General features: G+C 35.4%; 1 protein-coding gene across 16 annotated transcripts; it reads left to right on the top strand.

The window, feature by feature from the left end:
- Positions 1 to 925: 925 nt before the first annotated feature.
- Positions 926 to 14152, top strand: LOC145899498 (uncharacterized). Of its 16 annotated transcripts, none has more exons than XM_082988306.1 (14): positions 926 to 1068; positions 2224 to 2544; positions 3275 to 3439; positions 4532 to 4702; positions 5489 to 5656; positions 5721 to 5894; positions 7507 to 7710; positions 8246 to 8308; positions 9701 to 9757; positions 10334 to 10369; positions 11736 to 11846; positions 12481 to 12548; positions 12615 to 12629; positions 13394 to 14152. In XM_082988306.1, exons 1-12 carry the CDS (start codon positions 1008 to 1010, stop codon positions 12546 to 12548), a joined length of 1599 nt encoding a protein of 532 aa, XP_082844432.1. In that variant the 5' UTR covers positions 926 to 1007; the 3' UTR covers positions 12615 to 12629; positions 13394 to 14152. The 16 variants fall into 16 exon arrangements, with proteins under 16 accessions (XP_082844432.1, XP_082844431.1, XP_082844435.1 ...); XM_082988305.1 differs by having other exon boundaries at positions 13277 to 14152; XM_082988309.1 differs by lacking the exon at positions 10334 to 10369 and having other exon boundaries at positions 13277 to 14152.
- Positions 14153 to 21025: the final 6873 nt, after the last annotated feature.

Here is a 21025-nt window from a genome sequence, read left to right as displayed (position 1 = left end):
TGTGATTAGAAGGGAAAATATATGAGATTGTGTGAAAAATCGAGTGTGTCACTCCATTAGATTTTGCGACGACATAAATTCTGGACAAATACAGAGATTAAAAAAATCCTATGAAGCGGAAAGTGGTTTGGCACTTGGTTGAAAGTGACGTCACCGGCAATGCAAGAATGCGCAAAAACACCCGTGTTTCAGGTCATTCTGATTGAATACGTGGGATCTCTACCGATTTTTATTACTTTCACGCTATTCTGCACTCTATCCTTGACAGATAATGAGATTTAAATAAAATCCTATGAAGCGGAAAGTGGTTTGGCACTTGATTGAAAGTGACGTCACCGGCAATGCAAGAAAGCGCAAAAACACCCGTGTTTCAGGTCATTCTGATGGAATACGTGGGATCTCTACCGATTTTTATTACTTTCACGCTATTCTGCACTCTATCCTTGACAGATACTGAAATTTAAAAAAAAATCCTATGAAGCGGAAAGTGGTTTGGCACTGGATTGAATGTGACGTCACCGGCAATGCAAAAAGGCGCAAAAACACCCGTGTTTCAGGTCATTCTGATGGAATACGTGGGATCTCTACCGATTTTTATTACTTTCACGCTATTTTTCACTCTATCCTTGACAGATAATGAGATTTAAATAAAATCCTATAATGCGGAAAGTGGTTTGACACTTGATTGAAAGTGACGTCACTGGCAATGCAAAAAGGCTCAAAAAGATCCGTATTTCAGGTTATTTTGAATATAAACTTGGGACTTCTACCGATGTATTAGTACGAAATGATGAAGAAGTGAAATATTTTGCAAAATAATGCTTACTGGTATGATATATACCAACAATAAACTCCTTTGTATACGTTAAACCTTCTTGTGCAATGGTGCTCATTGATGCGGAACGCATTTTGCGAAACAATAATTTTGGATTCTGCCAGAATGACAGTAGTCTTAATATCTTACATGCGCTGCTGATAGTGCGCAGGTTCTTCTGAGTCCAAGAAAAATGGAAATAAAAAGATGGTTTGTGTTTGGACTTGTTTTTGCATGTTTATTCTATAAATCAAGTAAGTTGTTAAAAAAGTGTTTAAATATTACTATGCACCGAGACGCAACTATGTTCCAGAAATAACAACAACCCCCAGTTGCGAAACCATAAAGGTGGGGTTAAGTTATGACATCACACCAAAAAATACGTCAATGTGATATCACTGAGCTGCAAACTGTAAAAAAATGCACCTGCATCAAACTTTATTATTCTTTGTGTCGGATTTGTAATTACGTCACATACATGCTGATGCGCATATGGTACGTTGGGTTAATCGCTTGGCTTCTGCCTGACATATTGAAAATTGGCTTTAGGTTTAATAAATAAATTGATGTTTTAATAATCCTGTCCATGTCACTATTTTTTTTACTTTCAATAATCGTATATAGCCTATATCGAAATATACGCCACGCTAGCGAAGAATAAGCTAAGCGAAGAATAAGACAAGTGGGAATATGAAAAACGTTATGCGATTGAAGCAAAGCTCTCGTTGCCGCATTTAACGTTAAATCTAAGGTATGTGATATGTTTTGTTATTGTTTTATTCTGAAAGGTCACAAAGGTAGTTCATGGCAAATGTTTTAATAGTCATATGATGTGATAGATGGAGTGTTTTCCTGCACACCTTCCCTGACCTATAAGCGGCTCTCATGTAAGAGCATTTGATGCCATATGGCATAACATCAACGAAATAAAAACCCTCTAGTTTTTACACTTATGCAGCATGGTTTAATACAAACTGAGCATAACTAAACTGTTTAGGGGTTAGGGGCTTAGTTACTATTAATTTAAACCCTATCTCTGAAATAAGTTTAATTGTTAACATGCAGACCAATTTTATGGTTGGTGTACTTTTTGCCCAAAATCAGAGGTATGCCAGTGCTTGTAACCTTAGTGTGTGATGTTACAATGACCAAATTTTTTTTTGTGATGTCACAGCATGCCCTGACCTTTGTGATATTATTGTGCATCTGCAAGGATCACATAATTACATGTTCATTTCATGTAAAATCAGACTTGGTTTTCTACTCCTGGTTTTCTTTGAATCTAATAAATGACACTTAGTTAATTGTCTTTGGAAGGAAGGGTTTAATTCGAGTATTGAACAATTGTTGTGCATGAGGGAACTGAAAACTGTGTGTGCTGTATTGAGGGTGACTAAATTTTTTTTCAGATGCACAAACCATCACTGCATCAGGTGGCTTAGAGGATGGTGGTAATGTATCATTCAACTTTAGCCCTTTGTTCACGGGCAGTGTTCCTGCTGCCTCAGTTTTTGTTTGTACATGGAGAAGAAACACGGTTGCGGTTTCTACTTACTATAATAGCGGATGTGTTGAAAATACAACTTTGACAATGAATAATATAACTTGCTCAATATCAGGACCAAACATAATTTCAACATATTCACCACCTGCCATAACAAATGATATCACAATTGACATCACTTTGAACCCATCAATCGGCAACCCAAGTTTTACATTGACAGCCAAGTGTAAGTGTATTCATAGAAGAAAAGGAAATATTACCAAATCACTAACTATTTGATATGGCTCATATGCATTCAGTTTTCAACCAAAAAATGCTAATTCATAAAAAAGATGTAAATGACGAATCGATTCATGTAATTTTTGTTCCCCTAAAAAATATTCGAAGTTTAAAGTTAAAACAATTTAAAAGATTTTATTTTTTGAATAAATATTTCAAGTTTATTCAATTCCTGTTTGTGTAAAATTTTTGTTTAACAGTAATTTATAAAAAAGTTTCAGTCTGTATTGGTTAATCATAGCTACAAATGTTGCAAAACTGACTATGCTTTTGGTGTATTTTAAGAGCAACATAACGCTGTGTGAACCTTATACCTACTGAACATTTGGAATAAATCTTTGAAATAACAAGCAATTATCTGGATTATGCTATTTACTGTTTTTTCTTCACAAAAAATAGAGATAAAATGCAATAAATTGGATCATGTGATTAATGTATTAGTTTACATTTCACCTTACAAAGGTGTTTGGATGAATAATTTAGCAGTGCCAGGACAGCAAACAGGTTGTTACAAAATATTTTTCATAATTTACAGAGAATCTAGTTGTTAATATTTACTAAAACATGTTACAAACAGTTTTTTTAATAATTTAGTGATGCTTGTCGCAAATATCAGTATGTTCTGTGGTAGGTTTTCCATTCTATCTTTAGCCAATATTTGCCTAAATTTTTTTCAGATTGTGGAAATGTCTCAACTCCTAATATCATTATGGATGTGCCAGCCAAGCAAGGTTACATGAGCTCACACACATTTTCATGCAATACAGGGTATGAAGTACGAAACCAACCTTCCACATGTCAAGCTAATGCAACCTGGAACCCACCTCCTGATTGCAAATTAAGTAAATGCATTCCTTGTTTCGAAGTAGTAGAGCTATCTTTTTTTACAGATAATAATGTGTTCATTTTGTACAACTATAAAAAGAAACACAAAGCTAGGTTGGATTCTCTATACCTTTCAAAAATTAACATGTTTCTGGGTTTCTTTTTGCTCTTTCAAATTGCAAAGTTTGGCAATGCCATTACCAGTGGTGGATCCAGGGGGGTGTTTTGGTGTCAGAACACCCCCTCAGCATTTTTGCACATTGTTTTTTTAAGGGGTGTGAAAGTGCGGTCAATTTCCCGCTACGCAGGAACGTACACTACCGTAAAGTTTTCGTCTCCACAGTTGGTTTGTTTTTTCCACAGTTGTTTTTTTTTTTCGCTACCTGTTTTTAAAGCTGAACCTGCATGGTAAATGTCTGATGAAAATGCATCTAACAGCTTCATTAATTAGGTACCGAAGCCGAACACCTCCCTTATATTTTTTCTACCCACGCCACCAGTTTAGTTGTGGTTGCATGGTCCAACCCAACTATGTAGGAAACCCATGTGAACTTTTCTATTACAACCAAGCTGCCAAACTTTTTTTAGTTTATTTAAATCCGTAATGTGGTTGATTTGTATGTTTTATGGCAAAATTTGTTCTTGGTATGTAAAAAAGTGCAAGCAAAGGTTTCATGCATAAAAATAGCTGTTTGCTTAGGAAATATGGTGTAAAATATAAGGATATTTGTGCCCGGACAAAAGTCATGTTTGGTATAGAAGCAAAGTTTAATTGGTATTATAGCTCAGTTTTGTTTCACTGGCTCACTCACACAGCTGCAGTATAATTCGATCCAGAGTGTGTTTGGTTTGTGTGTTAGATATTTTTTGAGCAGCATATTTAGTCTAAAGGCATTTAATCAGAAAAGATGTGTTGCTTACAAGTAAATTATGGTGAAGTATTAAGTATAGTGTGTTACAAAATTGCATAAAAATAGTACACTGTCAACTAGTTGTTCAATGGCAATGATAGACTTCTGTTTTGCATATTAACCAACAATAGCAATATGTTTGATCTGCTTTGCAAGATACAAGTATTGATTGTTTCATATCACATTGTTATATTTTAGTTAAGTGCGCTGATACTAGTGTACAACAAAATGACTCTTATACTGTGCCCCAAAATGGCTCAACTGCTTTTGGGGAGATTGTAAACTTGACATGTGCTGGAAATTACTCTGGAAAAGCAGCAGCAGTGTGTGTGGGAGTTGACATATGGAACATTACCAACGACTGCATGGGTATGAATTAAAATCAGTGGTTTCTCCAACCTGTCACGGACCCCAAATAGTATCAAGGATGTGTGCACAACCTAATCAGTTATTTTAATAAATATGTTCTGCTGTCATAAGTTGGTTATGCGGTAATCCATAGCCACCGACTGACCAACATTTGTCATGTGTAACCAACGCCATTCAGCTTGGTTATTGTCTCAAAACCAGGTAATTGTTTGCATTAATTGAAATTGTGAAACGGGCTACACTAACTTTTTGCAGCAAGCAGTTTGTATTTCATGCATCATGATGTCTTAACGAATTAAGTTATCACAGAAGCAAATCTCAATTAAAAGTTTCTGTACAAAAAGGATAGAAAAGCGTGGTTTAACAGTGTTAAATATAGACCAACATATACGTAAATATGCTTTCCATAACATTCCAAATATATGTCATTTTTTAATGATGGGAACACATTTTTGCACCCTTCTTATTTAGGAAGTGGTACATAAAAAACACTAGCTGTGTCCCAATTTTTGCAAGTTTTGTTCTTTTTCTGGTTTGATTATTTTTTAGCAATTGTTGAATAAATTCGTTTTTAAAAATTTTTTATGTCATGTGTTACATAATTTTTTTTATTTAGGGAAGTAAAACAACTGTGTTTGTCACAAAAGCTTTAGGTATAGTTTTTAGAAGTTTGCAAAAGGGGTCCGTGAATTTAATAAGGTTGAGTCCACTGATCTTGATTAATTTATCTAACCATTAATCTTGCACAAGTATCTGTGCCTAATAGACTTTATGATTTTGCTTCAGGCTCATGTGATAAATCAGCCATACCAACTGACATGTCATATAGTAGTAATTCCACTGGTGTTTTGCTGGTTAATAAAAATGTAAATCTTGTTTGTAATACTGGCTACACTGGAAGCCCATCTGCACTATGTGTTAGTCCAGGGCTATGGAATGTTACAGAATGCTCAGGTATAATTGCAATTGAGTATTTATATAAATGTTTTACAGGGTTATTTTTCAAATTTTTGTTTAGCTGTTTGTGAAGTAGACCCTTTGGGTTCCAGTGCAACATATTGCACAAACAGCACAAACTCAACCATTATTGAAGGAACTGTTGGTTTTGTAGTTTGTTGTAATGATGTCAATAATGGTAGAAATGCAAACTGTGCACATAATCGGATAATAAGTGATGTTCCAGATTGCCAAGGTAAAAAAAATATTTCCAAGCAATTTGTATTGAAAAAACTTTTTCTGCGACAAATCTTTTTGAGACCAATGAAATCAACACCTTGTAATTTTTCAATAGATTCACTGCATTTCTTGAAGCCAAATAAAATTTCTTTTTTAAGCTTAAGCTGACAATAAGATACAGAATTGTTGTGTCACCATTATTTATCCTTCTGTTGCTTAATGTGCTTTGTGTTGGTTGTGATATAATTTGCATGAATAAAGAATTTTTTTGCAATTGTTCAGTCTGCTTTTCTCACAAGCATGATTTACAAGTTCATAGTTTCTATTTTAACAATTTTATAGCAGTTAGACATGTCGAAGCTACTAAACTGTGCTACAAAATAGAACATATTATACTAAAATATGGGTAGTATTTTTTGGGGGGTTTTGTTGTTACAGGCACAAATATTTGTCTCATGTGTCCTTTGCTATTTGTTTCTTTGCATGAATGTGGTGTCAAATACATATGCAACAGATTAGTTACACTCTTTGTGTTGTTTTAAAGTGGTCTTTGGTGCTCTTCACAGCAAATATCAATGAATTTTCAACAAAAATTTAAAAGGTGTGCTAAAATCTGTACAAAAGTCTTTGCATCCTCTGTCAGTTTTTTTTTGCATAACATTCCATTTCTCTCTGTTTTAAAACTTTTTCTTGTCTGTATTTACTTCTTGGATATAATTGCCAGCATTAGACTACTTCATTAACAATTGTTGCTTAGCACCTGTAGGAAACATGTTGTAATTGATGTTTTTCAACTGCAAACTTGTTTTCCAGTTACCACTTCTATAATGGATATGAGTAATGTAGGCAATACAGGTTATATTTTGGTTATGTAGTTGTTTTTGTCGAACAAACCCAACGTCAAAAGTCTATGGGTGACATTTGTGCTCTTGAAGTTTTATAATGTGGATTTGTAAGTAATCTGCCAGACTCAAACTTTTTGTGCAAAGGTCCACTTTTTTAAGTTTAGATAAAAACTATTTTTAAAGCCTTTAATTATTTAATTATCCTGGTTTGGCACACCTTAAGAAGTCTAACATTTATTTTCTAAAATACACAAGCTCCCCCATTCTGCACTTGTTTCTTCTAATGCATTCATTTACACATTATGCAGCAAGAGGTACGCGAAAGCTTGTGCATTTTGGAAAATATAAGTCAGTCTTCTACCAAACCAGGATAATTCAGTTCAAAGAGGCAAGACTGATATGGCACCTTCCATAATTTTTTTTAATTACCTTGGCAGTTTTCATTGTTTTTGTTTTTTATCTAAAATAAACATGGGTTATTGATGTTAATGGTACACATAGTTATTCGGTTTTTAATGTGACCAGGAGTGCTTCCTGTTGGTAAACTTAATATATTGTCTGTTTTTACCCCCCAATTTTTACATGAATGTAGATATGAACATACATTTATGGTAATATATTTCGAAGGAACTTGCAGAGTCTGCTTGTTTTTAAAGTTTGAATAAAGAGCAAAAAAAGTGACATTGAATGTAAGATAAGATATTGTTAGTTTTTTTTATTATGGAGGCAACAAAGTTATCTAAGTCTTGGTTTGTTTGTTTAGAAAATTGTTCCTTTTTACAGTTGCTACAACTTCCAGTGTTGTTGAATCTAAAGTTGATACAACCACCATGTCTGTTGTAAACACATTGGTTTCGTCTGAAAGTAGTACTTCCATAGACAATAATACAATGACTGTACATAGCATTGTTGATCCAAATATATTTAGTACCAATGCCATTGATGCATCACCTATGGTAACTAATAATGGTGAAGTAACACAACCAGGTATTATGCATATCATGCTTAAAAAATTCCTTTCCAAATAACATTTATTTTCTTAGCTGTCACTTTCCCATTTTAATTTCTTGGATTCTTGAAATGCGAGAAATTGCCATCTTTACTGACAGTTGTTGACATGCTCCTTATCTGCTATGACATAATTAATTGTTAAATCCCCAATATGTAAACATATATTTGATAAATTCATTCAACTATTTGACGCTGTTAACTTGAGTTTTGCCCAAAAATGAAGTCACAAACTTTTTCTAAGAGGATATTTATGTTTTTTGGTATAAACATGGTCTAATTTACTATTTGTTGTTTGGAAAAAGGATATTCAAGTATATATTTGACTAAATTTGTTGCGCAATATTAGAAACTGCTGATGTGAAGCATGTATGGGTCAAAATGCAAAACTTCTTGCTCTGTACACATGTTCTTTGTCTTCTATCCCTTTGTCTTCAAAAAACACCATTTGCATGAGGCATGTCAGCCAGAACTTGAATTTTTTGTTTAAACATTGCAATGAATTGTTTTCCAGTAACCACAATGACCATGAGCACCTCAGGCAGTTCTGCGACACAATCTTCTTCTAGTGCATTGGGTACTGTTGGACTTCTAATCAATGATAAATTCTTTATGTGTGGAATAATGTTTGTGCATCTAGAGACATTTAAGTCCTGTCCAAATTTACTGCATTATGTTTTTGCAGCTAGTTCAGCCATGACAAAAAGAAATACTACAGATATCAGTATTAGTTCAGAGCAAGCTGTGTTCAGTTTAACCGAGAAAGGTGATGTTTGGTATTATTTGCAGTTTCAATACTGGCATAATGCAGTGTCCTGTTGGTATATACACTAGTATCAGAGAAATGTTATGATGGCTGACAGCAAAGTCTTCATATTATTAATTACTTGTAATATATTTCTGTTTTCTAAGCATTGTTGGTTGTTGAAAAGGAATTTAACAAATGTATTTATATGGTTATAAAGTTGTCTGTATGCATTCTGTATATGCACTCTGTTGCTTCACATAAAATTGTTAAACAAGTAAACATAGCAGTAAACAATAGTTTTGTTACCAGAACAAATCATTAGATGAGCTGTATAATTTTTGTGATATTATTTATATTCCATGTTTTATTGCATTTTGAGATGAATTTATGTTGCAGCTACCAGTGGTATGGCAGCCAGGAGTACTACAGACAATAGTAGTAGTGGCAGTAGTACAAGACAACCTGTACTTAGGATGGCAGAGGAAGGTGATAGTTAATGTGTTGTACAGCTTTAGCACATTTATTGTTTTGTAATGCAGTCTTGCTTATTCTATCGTAGCAATGAGACCTAAATGAAATTTTATCTGCGAGTCGTTTCGTGAAAATTTGTTTCTATCAATTTAATATTGATGTTTGTATGATATGCAGTAATATATAAGGTGAAAGGCACACTTCTTTTTGTGGTGATTTTAAATCGGCAATTGGTTATAAGTCACAACTAAACATGTCTCTAAAACTTTTATCTGAAACTTTTAGGTTAAGGCTCATAAGCTCAAACCATGTTTGCAGATGTTTTTAGTCTTTCATTGTATTTGACCATTACAACATCAAAATTGTCTTATTCCCATGGATGATATTCAGGAAATTTTATAATGTAGAGTTGTAAAGTTTTTGGTAATCCGTCAGATCAAACTTTTCATGTAAAGGTCATGTTTTTTAAGTTTAGATAAGAACAATTTTGAAAGGTTTTTATCATTTACTGAGTCAGTTTTTATTGTTTTTGTTTTGAAACTAAAAGAAACATCAGTGATTGTAATAAATTAAGTTGTTCAAAACTTGGTTTTCAATATGTCCAGGAGTTTTCCTGTTGGTAAACTTAGTCATATTGCGTGTTGCATAGCATTAATATTGCATGGTGTGGATGTCAATCTGCATAATTAGCTTACACAAGTGTTAAATGATGGTATTGCAAGATTATTGAGTTTTATTATTTTATTTTAGTTACAACCGCTCCAATAGCAATAACAGCAGCAACAACAACTAATGGTGGAGCAACAGGTAAATACATGTAATGCATGTATATTGGTAGCATACAAACCCAGTCTGTGATTTAATTGTAAAGAATCTGAATCAAAACAGCTTTAACTCAACTTTGTTTTTTGAGATTGTACACATGTTCAAAATGAACTCCTTTGTAGAAATATATTTATCACTATTTTGAGAATAAAAAGACTGGCCCATACTGTTATTAACATTGTCATGTTTTAAAAAACGTTTGGGCAAGAACTTCTGCCATCATCAGTTTGAATGACGCGATTGGTGTAGCTCTATTATTATAAGGAGCTGACCTGACCGACGTTACAGATAAGGCTTGTGCGGGTGGTGACGTCATTTTGCTATCGGCCACACACCACTAGAGGTTGAAAAATCTGCAGTAAGCAACAAAAATTCAAAAATATGCAATAAACGGCATAAAACGCAAAACAAACATTAAAGATTGAATAGAAATAGTTGTGCAGAAGATGTTAACAACAGTATGGACTTTTTATTCTCAGAATTGTAAGTAAAACTGTGAGTTGTGTTCCTATTTATCACTAGTTTTAAGAGTTGTAATCTTCATTTGGGTTATATTAGACAATACAACTATTCAAGGATCAGGGACTATGGGAGGTAAAATAAATGGAAGAATGCACTCTCTTTTAAACTAGACTTCGCAAAACCTAACAGATTAATTACTAAATTTCTCCCTGTATTTTTCAGTTTTTTTCACCTTCTGGAATGGCACACCACTAGTCATGCTTTTATTTGTTGTTGTTTGTAATCACATGTAAATTTTCATGCAAAAACACTTTTATGTTTGCATGCCTTTGATTAAAATGTTTAAAATTTCTAAAAATTTCTTCTTATAAAAATCCTTAGTACGAGTTTTCTGAATGTAGCTGCTGTTACAAATCAAAACCAAAAACCAATAGAATCTATACAAAAATGTCACAGTATGCAGTAAACCTGAAATATTGGTTTTATGCAGTATTTTGTACAGAAACAATTTTTATGTGATGTAAATACTGAAGAAATGTTTGTGCAGCTTGGTTGGTTATTCTGTGATTGAAATGTATGTTATAAATTTCGTTTTTTGTCAGTTTACTACTGTTGCAACTACACTTTCGTATTACTGTCAAAAACATAGATAAATCAGTAATCAACTTCTATCCTTGGCAAGTTATAATTGAACATGATGCCAGTAAACTGATCAAATATACACTCCAAAGGAAATGTGACAATTTTTTTTGCACTTTTCAGTGACTTTTATGTAGAACAGTTCATGTTGAGTTATTGTAGAAATAATATATATCATCAGATGCAAAACAATTTATTTGTATATTTCTGCTTTGTTTGCTTCATTTCCTGCTCAGTACCTACCATGCAATGAAAAACTTGTGTTTGTGCTGACTGGTTTTGCCCTGTGTATATACTGCAGAATATAATTACAATGTATGCAAAAATTCTACTTCGTTGGGTTGTTATGTGTCGATATATATGAAAATACTGTGAGCACATTTAGTACGGATTCTGTTCTGGGTTTAACCTATACCACTCAAAGTTGTGGTAATTAATGTTGTTATTACCAACTGTGAGGTTTATGCTTTCCTCAGAATTTTGTTGCTAGTCTTCATAACTATTTTAAAATGAAAGCAAGGTTTATAAAAGAAAGAATTTATCTTGTTGTCTGTTAGATGATCTACTTATGCTTGATTTACCTGCATGATAACCTCTTTGCTGGTGTGAAAAAGTGTTTTAGTTTTAATATGTTAACATTTTACTGATTTGATTTGCAACAAACCTGACATTTGGTGGCATATGTATTACATGATTAATTGTCTGTAAATTTAAAACTGATATTAAAATGTTTTTTTTTGCGTTTTGGTAAGTTTAAACTAGGACAGCTTTGTCGATCTTAATAAATTTAAATGAACATGAACCTACAATATTTATGAACAAATGGGAAGCCTTGTTTAACTCCTAATATTTTTTTCAGTCGGAACTCAAACAGGACTAATAATTGGGATGATTGTGCTTGGCCTTGTCTTAATTGGCCTCGGAGTCCTCATTTATTTTGGAGTGAAAACTCAGTGGTTTGGATTTGGAGGTGAATTACTATGATATATTTGTAACCAAAAAAGTGTAATATTTGCCTTTTGCTTCTTACAAAGCCATTAATGATGATTTCTGTTTGTTAGGGATTTTAAAAGTATTTCTTGAACAATCTTTCCTGAACTTTATATCAAAAGTTTATTTTTTTTTTGAATGCAATGTTGTATTTCTAGTTTCTTTACTATTTTGTTTGTGATGATCTATATTGAATTAACAATTTATACCCTGCATGTAGAGCACTACCACAGTGTGTGATGTGGTGTTTTCATAATTGGATTTAAATTACACAATAAATTGCTTACTAACCAAACTTAACATAATTTTGTGTGTCATCAGCATGCAGGTTATAGGAAAACACATTTATCTTGCTATATATTAAAAGTTTTTACCAAGTCCTAATTTATTTCTAAAAACTTGGAAGTAATATTTAATTTAAAGAAATAAATTTAAAGGTAAATATTTCTGCATGCTAAAATAGCCAATCTTATCTAAAACATGAACCTTTTGCCTGAGCAGACATATTAACCAAATCTAGAGTACAATTTCAATTGACCAGTTACTATCGCTTTTCTTCAAAATTTCATTTGTTTTCCAATTTGGGAAATTTAGCACATATTAAATTATAACAGGCCTCAAAAAAGTGTCACCAAAACCAACAGAAACAGAAAATGTTGCAATGATGGCAAAGGTTACCTAGGTACCAGACTGAATACCTTAAGTACTCACATTTAAAAGTCTGTGATAATTTGTAATTGTTTGCTAGGTTCATGAACACAAGGTCAGTCGAGACTTGGTTTCTAAATTGATCATTTTATGTTCAATATGTTGTTCCGTTTGATTTGTGGCTTTGTGTTTTGGTTTTGTTCCAAGCAGATAAGTTTTTGTGATTAGGCAAAATAAATTATTGTTTGGTTTTGTTTTTTTGTGCGGTTGTGTTTTTAAAACTTATTTAACTACATGACAACATTTATGCAAGTAAAAAATATTGGCAAGCTGCAGACAGGGTGTGTACACGCACTGTTCTGACCTGTGAGGTCTCATTAGTGCAGCTGTTGTAGTGGCACTGTGCTAGCTTTTACACTAGCAAGCACACTAGATTCCGCTTTGTGGTACCTACACTGAGTACCAAACAACATAGACGAACCACTGTGAAGCGCACTATGGCCAAACGGATCTGCTTGGTAACCGATAGCACTAAAGGCAAAACACCAATGCAATTACCAAGCAGATCTCCACTGCAACAGCTGCACTGATGAGATCTCACAGGTCGAAACAGTGCGTGTACACCCTGTCTGCAGCTCGACAATATTATAATGGCTTTTTTTGCACAAGTAAAAAATGTTTCACAAAATCATAAAAAAATTTTGCTTTGTTAACAAGCTTTAAGTAGTGCTGCTTATAGTGTAATTAATAATTTTTTTGCAGCATCGAAACCACCATCTACCCCACCTCCTGAACAAATAAATTTAAATCCAGCTGAAAATCGTTCACCAAATGTTGATGTTACAACTTAAGCATAAAATGGAGAACTTTCCTTTTCAGAATATCTTGGAGTTTTCACTGGTTAAACAATCACAACATGATGATACTGCTGGATATTGTCATAACATATGTTTTTGTATACAAGCTGATTTGTCACAGACTTTGTTGCTTTACGATTTCAAAAAAAACTGTCCGTTAGCTGTAAACTTAGAACCTAGTGTGTTTTTCCTAAAGCGTGACAAGCATGTTTTTTGAGTACCATACATAGCAGCACTACAATTACACAGTTAAAAAGTCTGCTTTCTTATTTTGTATATTAACCTCATTCAGTATTTTGTGGTTGGTTTATCTCACTATGGTTATTATTTGGTTCAAATTCTTTAAAACCTTGTCTGGAGTTATTCTAGTTAAATTTAAACTTCACAGCATCGCACACACTATTTTCAAACCAATTATATTGTTGTACTTCTTAGCTTGTTGGTCATGCAATTACATAAACATGTTTGTAGTTGTGTAAAGTGTTGTACAACTGACCTGTGAAAAACATACAGATGTAAACAGTAAATTTGTTACATATTTTAGGTTTGTCTGGAATGTCTTGTTTAGACACTTGAACTTTAAACTGTATTTAAATATTCATGCTTAGCTAAAATAATGCACAGCTTAATGTTTGTGTTCTTGAAGTTCCTGTGTTCCTGCAACTTTTACCCATGTGTCCTTGATAATTGCAGTGCTGTTTGTTGTTTTTGGCTTTACATTGTTTAAAAGCAAGGTTATGTTTGGGCCTTGCGATTGCAAATAAATAAGTTTTTTTCATTACCTACTAATATGTGTATAATCCAGGAGGTTATTGCAGCTAAATCATGTTTTGCCCAAAAATCTCCTCCTTGAGTTTTCCTCTATTTGAGGTAACCTTACAAGATACACTTCCAATTTGGTGTGTTTAAATTTCCAGTCACACACAACATTTCACAATTGCAAAATTTGGTTAAACATCATTTTGTTTTGACGTCTTTAGTTCTACAAACACCCACTTCCTTGTTGTTGAATTTTGCCCTTTATAACTGGTAGCTTCCTTTCATGGATTACAGTCATGTGTTTGGCTTGTCGACACCATGAAAACACAGGAACTTTGGTGCATTGTTTTTAAAATGTCTCTTTGTATCCAGAATATAATGTTTGGCTGGACGGTTTCCATTGATATTTTATTGTACAAGACTTCTGTCTTATAAGTGTACATAATATTTTGCTTGTAAACTCTTTTAAATGGTTTTGTTAAATGTTGAAAACTGAAAATAGGTTGTGACCACCAGGTATCATAAATAATGTATTATGAATCTGACATTCTTCCGGTGAAAATACAATCTTTTTTAAACAAAAGGTGATATTTGTTGTTTTTCACCAGGAGAACGCCAGATTCATAATTCTTTGTTAAATGTTTTGTAAAAGGTATTTCAGCTGTTGGCACATTTATTTTGTGGAGGTGTTTTGTCAACCTTTGGTTGTGCTTCCTGCTTTGTCAGTTTTAGCGCTTATTGTGTAAGTATATTGGCATCTCACCAAATTTACACTGCTACTTGTTGTAAAATTAAAAAGAACTTACTTTTATTAAGTCTTTGTAGTTCACATACTCTGATTTGCTGTTTAACCCCAAAGTAACAACTGGTCCATGCGTGATGTCTAACCCTTAAAAAACGCTACATTTTGTGCACGCTACTATTGTGCTCCTAGTAATATATGCGTATCGTGTGGTGGCGACGCTTTTCCCTTGTGGTTTTCTGAAGCGCGTTAGAGCCACACATCCGCAAGTTTTACATGAAACACGAGAAGTAATTGTCAATTCGTCACTCGGTGATTTTCGCTTGGGTCATAGTTTTAACGGAACATGTTTGCTGTAACTGGTGGTAGATATATGTGAACTAAAAACCCGACTCCTGTTTTGTTTTTACCCAGATAGTGTTTTAAATCCAGGTCTGCCCAAGTGTAACTTGTGTTTTGTTACCCCAGTTTGATTCTCCGTCCTTTCACATCCTCGCCCTTTCATTTAACTCCGTCAGGTCGGTCAACAACTTCATGTCGTGGGAATCGCAAATAATCGTTGGAAAAACAAATATAATCGCACTTACACACGTGACCTAGGTTTCCCCAATTCGCCGTCCTGCTATTTCTTTGTTTGGCGTTGATAGGGCAACTTGATTGACTCTGGCACTGGAAAGAATATTGCGTCAGGCAATAGTTATGGTCGTACTAAATCATATCCTCCACATGTGCGCACTTTCACCGAAGTACAAAACAATTACCAATGCTAATTCAAATCAGCGTCAGTGGAAGGTTGATTTAGGCCGGACGGTTTTTTTTTAGTCCATACATATTGTATTTTCGTTGTGCTTGCTGTGTTTTGCAGTTTCGGCGTTACGTCATATCGTCACTATGCAACAATCAAGCTGAAATAAGTTTACTTCCGTGTGCAGAGTTATTCTACCTACACTTAATTAAACACAAATGAAGGCTTGACGCTGTTTTCCGCCGTTTGCAGAGTGGGCCGGTTGAACACGTCACGGTTTTAAACCCACTCACAACTAAATATAGAAAATTGTTTTTCGAAATGTTTACATTCGAACACGTTTGACTTCACCCACATGTCTTCAGCTTACCTACAATGCCAAGACCTAAAAGAATCTCTATGTGCTGTGTACCTACATGTTCCAAAACAATTTTTTTGTGTAAAATTGCTTGATTTCATACTTAGCAATTACTTTCTGTTGGTTGTTGCTTGTTACTATTGTGTACAAACCACATTGTGTTATCGGGGTTTACTCTTTAAGTTCCTTGATATGATGGATGGTGCGAATAGAAATGTCTGACTTGTTTCATGCATTCGTTTTCGTTGCTTGATGTTGTAGCGAACACAGTGTAATGTTAATATGAAAAGTGTAATATTGTCATTCCAAAACCGACGCAACAATGTGAACGTAGCTTTTCTTACTCTCATCACAAGAAACTCAAGTGGCTAAATTTTGTCAACCATGTATTGATAATATATTACTGGGTCTTTTTGTGCTGTGCTGTTTTGTGTGTAGTTCGCTAAGGCCAAAAGAGACGCTTTGTCGGTTGATTTCAAAGAAATATGCTGGGCTCTGACGTGCGTTGTTGGTTGGTTGTATTTTGTTATCACCCATCATTGATCAATCTATACATTCTTATTTGCGTAGGATCTTGGATTGCGATGTGTGTTTTTGCTGCTTAATATCGGTGTATTTTGTAAAACCATGTCAGATAACAGTGACGTTTTACTAGAATAACTGTCTTATCGGTTGTAGCGTAGGAACATATCCGCCTGTTTTGTAGAAAAGGCAAACAGCAGCCTGCTGTCGCGATACGCGCCACTGTTCCGGGACAAAATTTCGAGCAGAGCGTTTTGCTTCGGCTGGGACCACTTATGAAAACTCGGTATGCGGAACCCGCACTGCGCGTTGTTTCGTTAAACATTAACGTGACATTGGTTATCCGCTGTTACATTGGCCTTTGTGAATTTGCGCAAGTCTAATCTCGTGAATTGCACTTGTTTGAATTACGCAAACTCGTTGTCACACAAATGACGAAGCTGGGTTTATTGTCTTTTCGTCACGGGTCCGTGTTGTTCGAAGCTTTGTCACGGTCGTTAGTAGTTTCGCGAGAACTGCAAATAAACCCCTGTTTCGCCTGTTTAAAACGGTTTAACCGTGGCCATAAACACGGTATCGTTTTTCCAATAGGTCGCATTTTGTAGTTTTGTTGCAATTCCCGCGTTTTCAAACAACAACAATATTTTTCCAACTCCCACTGCCAATGAATGGAAACGTCCCTTTATTTTGTGCTATCCCGTGATTGGATGGTTTCCCCACAAAAGAACAAAATCCCCTCGCTTTGTTCGTTGTTTGTGGTAGAATCCTTTGTGATTTCAACGGTTTGCTGGATCATGTGATTTACGTTAACTGTGTCTCTTTTGTGATATTGTTGTGGATTTGTTACCTAATTGCTTCAAGACAATAGCTTCTTGGTTTACTTTAAGGTATAGAAACACTGTATCGAATTAATGACAAATTTCAATTTATCAACGAATGTTTGTGGAATTTGAATTGTTGTTTACAGCTACATATTTTAATTGTACCCGAAGTGTTTCATATTAGTAGAAGCTAGGCTTTATGCTATGCACATTTTAGTAGTGGTGACAGTTTTCCCTGTGGCTGCCTCTCAGTAGTGACGTAGAGTCAAAACATCCCCATGTTTCCCAGGAAAGATAAACAGCAAACAGCGAGCAGGCTGCTGTCGCGCCCGCTTCAGTGTTTGGTGGATGTGTGCTTGGTTCCGCTTGCCTGGTTCGCTTGTCTGAGAAAACAGGTAGCAGTAAAACTGATCAAATTTAAACCAAACCAGTTTTCTTACACCACAATGACGTTGGAGTGCCCGCTGCTGTTACACATGTATAGTTTTAAACACCCAAGTTTGTTCGAGTGCAAGTTTTCCTACTGCAAACTTATGTTAACGTACTGTGTTTGTTTATGTCGTGAGAATCAAATTGTCGCTGAAAAAAGTATATTCGCTTGGCCAAAGTTTCCCGAATTCGTCATCCTATTATTCATTGTTTGGCTTATCGATATACCCTGACACTGGAAAGAATAGTGCGTGACGTCATACAATAACCGAGCCTACTTAATCATGCACACATGCGCGTATGCCGAAGGTCGTAAAACAACAGCAATTGGCATATACCTAGCATGATTAACAAACCGTTTACACCTACATGCAAATACTGTTCGTCAGTACAAGCTTAATTTGGGCACTGCTGGCAATTTGTGATACGTCCATTGAGTAGACTAAGTCGTTTTTAGCATTGCCCCAGGCATTGCAAGCGTCCAGGCCTGCGTACTTCGCATTACCAGCATATCGCAACCTCGGTAAAATGTGAAAGGATGCGCTCAACAGGGCGTCCTGTGACGTATTTTTGGGCAGAATGAATAATGCATTCTCGTTGTGTTGCGCAGGCTTGGGGTTACGTCATATCACCTCTTTGCTGTCGATACGTGAACGGTTTACTTCCGCGTATAGAGTCACTCCACTTACAATTAAATGCAAATGGCTTTGTGCTGTTTTCTGTCTCTTGCAAAGCGTGGAGAATGAACCCGGCATGGTAAAAAAAACGAATCTGGGATATACAACAGGTTACAATAAACGAGTATTATGTGAAATTTTTTTTACATTGGATGTTACACGGTTTTTTAAGGTTGTTTCATTGAATGCTTTGTTCTTTATTTACCGTCGTATGAAATAACCCGGTTACATCCAACTTCCTTGTTGTGTCGCAATACGCGGTTGTTGCTAAGAGCACCACATTCATAGGTCATGTGCTTTTGACGCTTTGATTGCTTCAGTGTCTTGAATAGGAAATTTTTTGGGACGAGACTAAGTCACTTACTTTCACTAGCCTTTGTTACCACTGTTTGTAAAGTTAGCGTAACTTTTCGGCACAGGGTTTGTGTACGTGATGGAAACCACCCGGTCCCAAATATAACCACACAATAGGTTTCGGTTACGATCAAATTTCTGAGTTTCCCGCGCAATGTTTACCGGTTGCCTAGCACAGAATTGCCTTTTTTCTTTCGTCTGGCTTCGCCCACGTTCAGCTGTCTAGTCTGGAAATGACGTAAGTGACCGCGCCCAAAACAGAGATTCAAGAAGTAAATTTGTGCTCCAATGCGCCATTTAGTGTGGACAAAAGTGCCATGGGCTTTTTGCCTCTGATTCCACATGACCGAACTTAACAATGTATTTTGCCTGGAATACCTGTATCTAATTCACGCACCAACTAAATTAAAAGGCAGTAACTTTGCTGTACACACGTGCAAGCATAGAGACATAGTTTTTAACATGTGATTAAATTCACTTTTTTGCCCAAACTAATCGCTACGGCTTGTGACACATGAAGACCCACTAGTAGCCTACTATTCAAAAGGGGAAAAATTGATTGAGCTGCATTGGACAAAACACAGTAAGGATCTGAGGAGCCTCCAGTAGGATCTCCTATATATTCATGGGGCCAAGTAGAATTGCTCAGCATAAATTATGTTACTTCATGATCAATTTATGTCGTTTTCCGGTAAGAATCGGAACGGAGCTCCGACTTAATTACTTGCAGCACTGGTAAACAGACATAAAACACAAGCTTGTAAAGTGGTTTTTAATCTATTCGTACCGCAACCCATTTAATTTAGTTAATTAGCGGACCTTAAGTACACCACGTCACATGCCAGAGCCTACGCGAAGGGGGTGCAATAGGTGTGGCGCCTCAGGGCCCATGTCAGTATAGGGGGGTCAGTCCATAAACACCATTGTTTGCTTTAAAACCAAGTGATTTTTATTGTTAAATCTTTCTATTGTAAATGTATAACATGTCTGTTTCTAAATCTGTCGCTCCTACAAAACACTTGTATTTGCCCAGAGAGTTAATGCTATTTGCCGGCTTGAGATTTATTTTCATAAGCCTGGATTAATAAACTGCCTGTTCGAATAGAACTGCATATCACTGATTACTGCACAGTAACATACTTGGGAGGACAATCGGGCAATATTGGCCACTGTTTTTTCTTGCCGAGAGTCTAACTTGCACCACCAGGTTGGAACAGATTTGGTAACTTGCCCCGGAAAAAACACTGTTTCATTGCGAGAGGAAGATTGCTAGCATTGCTGGCTGGTTCTGAAAATTTAGAGAAAAGGCCGGCAAAAATGACGGAAAGAGAATCACTACAGAACAGTTCGTGATGTTGCCTTAATGGAATACTAATATGCTATCTGACTTAGGTTAACTCCAGAACTAGGAAAGCGGCAAAAACCGAATCTTTATATAGTAAACCGACTCCAAATAAGGCGTAACAAAATATGTATAAAATAATGGTCTTTTCTTACCAGGTAGGCTAAATATCTGTTGGTCTCAAGAGGCTTTTTTTTAATGCAAATAGCCTAAACCTGTTGTGATGGTTTGTTCGCTTATAACAAATAAGCCATCAACTGGTCGGCTGTGAAAAAAAAATTCCTAACTTGGCTTCCTCTGTGTCTCGCTTAGCAAAGTGTGACTTTGGCGAATATTATTGGTCCGCTAGACGGCGATGAGATTTATTGGGTTCTGGGATATATATAAGGGAGATATAATGACAATGAAACAGCTTTTAGTATCACAACAAACCATACATTAGTTACGTTCCACTTGGTTTCACAACTATTCCTGTTTGTTTTTAAAAAAGATGAACTCTGCTAGTTCAGTTTGAAAGCTGTGTTTAGTGGGAATTTTTCACGAAAATTTGCTTCAGTTGAAACAATCCTTGGAGGCGAGTTATCCTTCATCCACAATAAATTACGGGTTATTCAACCTGAAACAATGTTTGGTTGGCAAGATTTTGCCGGATATGTCCTGAATTTGGTGTTAAAATTCGCGTACGGTAAATGGGAAAAAGTGCCTAGATATTCCGGATTAGGGTCTAAAAAATTGTCTACGTGACTGAAATAACTCTGTGGCGATTGTGCAGTGACTAATGCGGTGACCATGAATCCTAACAAAGAAAGTGAAAGTAGTCGATTGTTTAAACACCCATATCCACCCTGTACACGAACCATGTGTATCATGAGCATTTTACACAACCCATCATCCCATATGCCTTA

The sequence above is a fragment of the Ascidia mentula genome, chromosome 4 (assembly GCF_947561715.1).
Source record: "Ascidia mentula chromosome 4, kaAscMent1.1, whole genome shotgun sequence".
Classification (NCBI taxonomy): Eukaryota; Metazoa; Chordata; class Ascidiacea; order Phlebobranchia; family Ascidiidae; genus Ascidia; species Ascidia mentula.
Note: the sequence above shows the minus strand (reverse complement) of the source record. Positions and strands in the feature narration are given on the sequence as shown.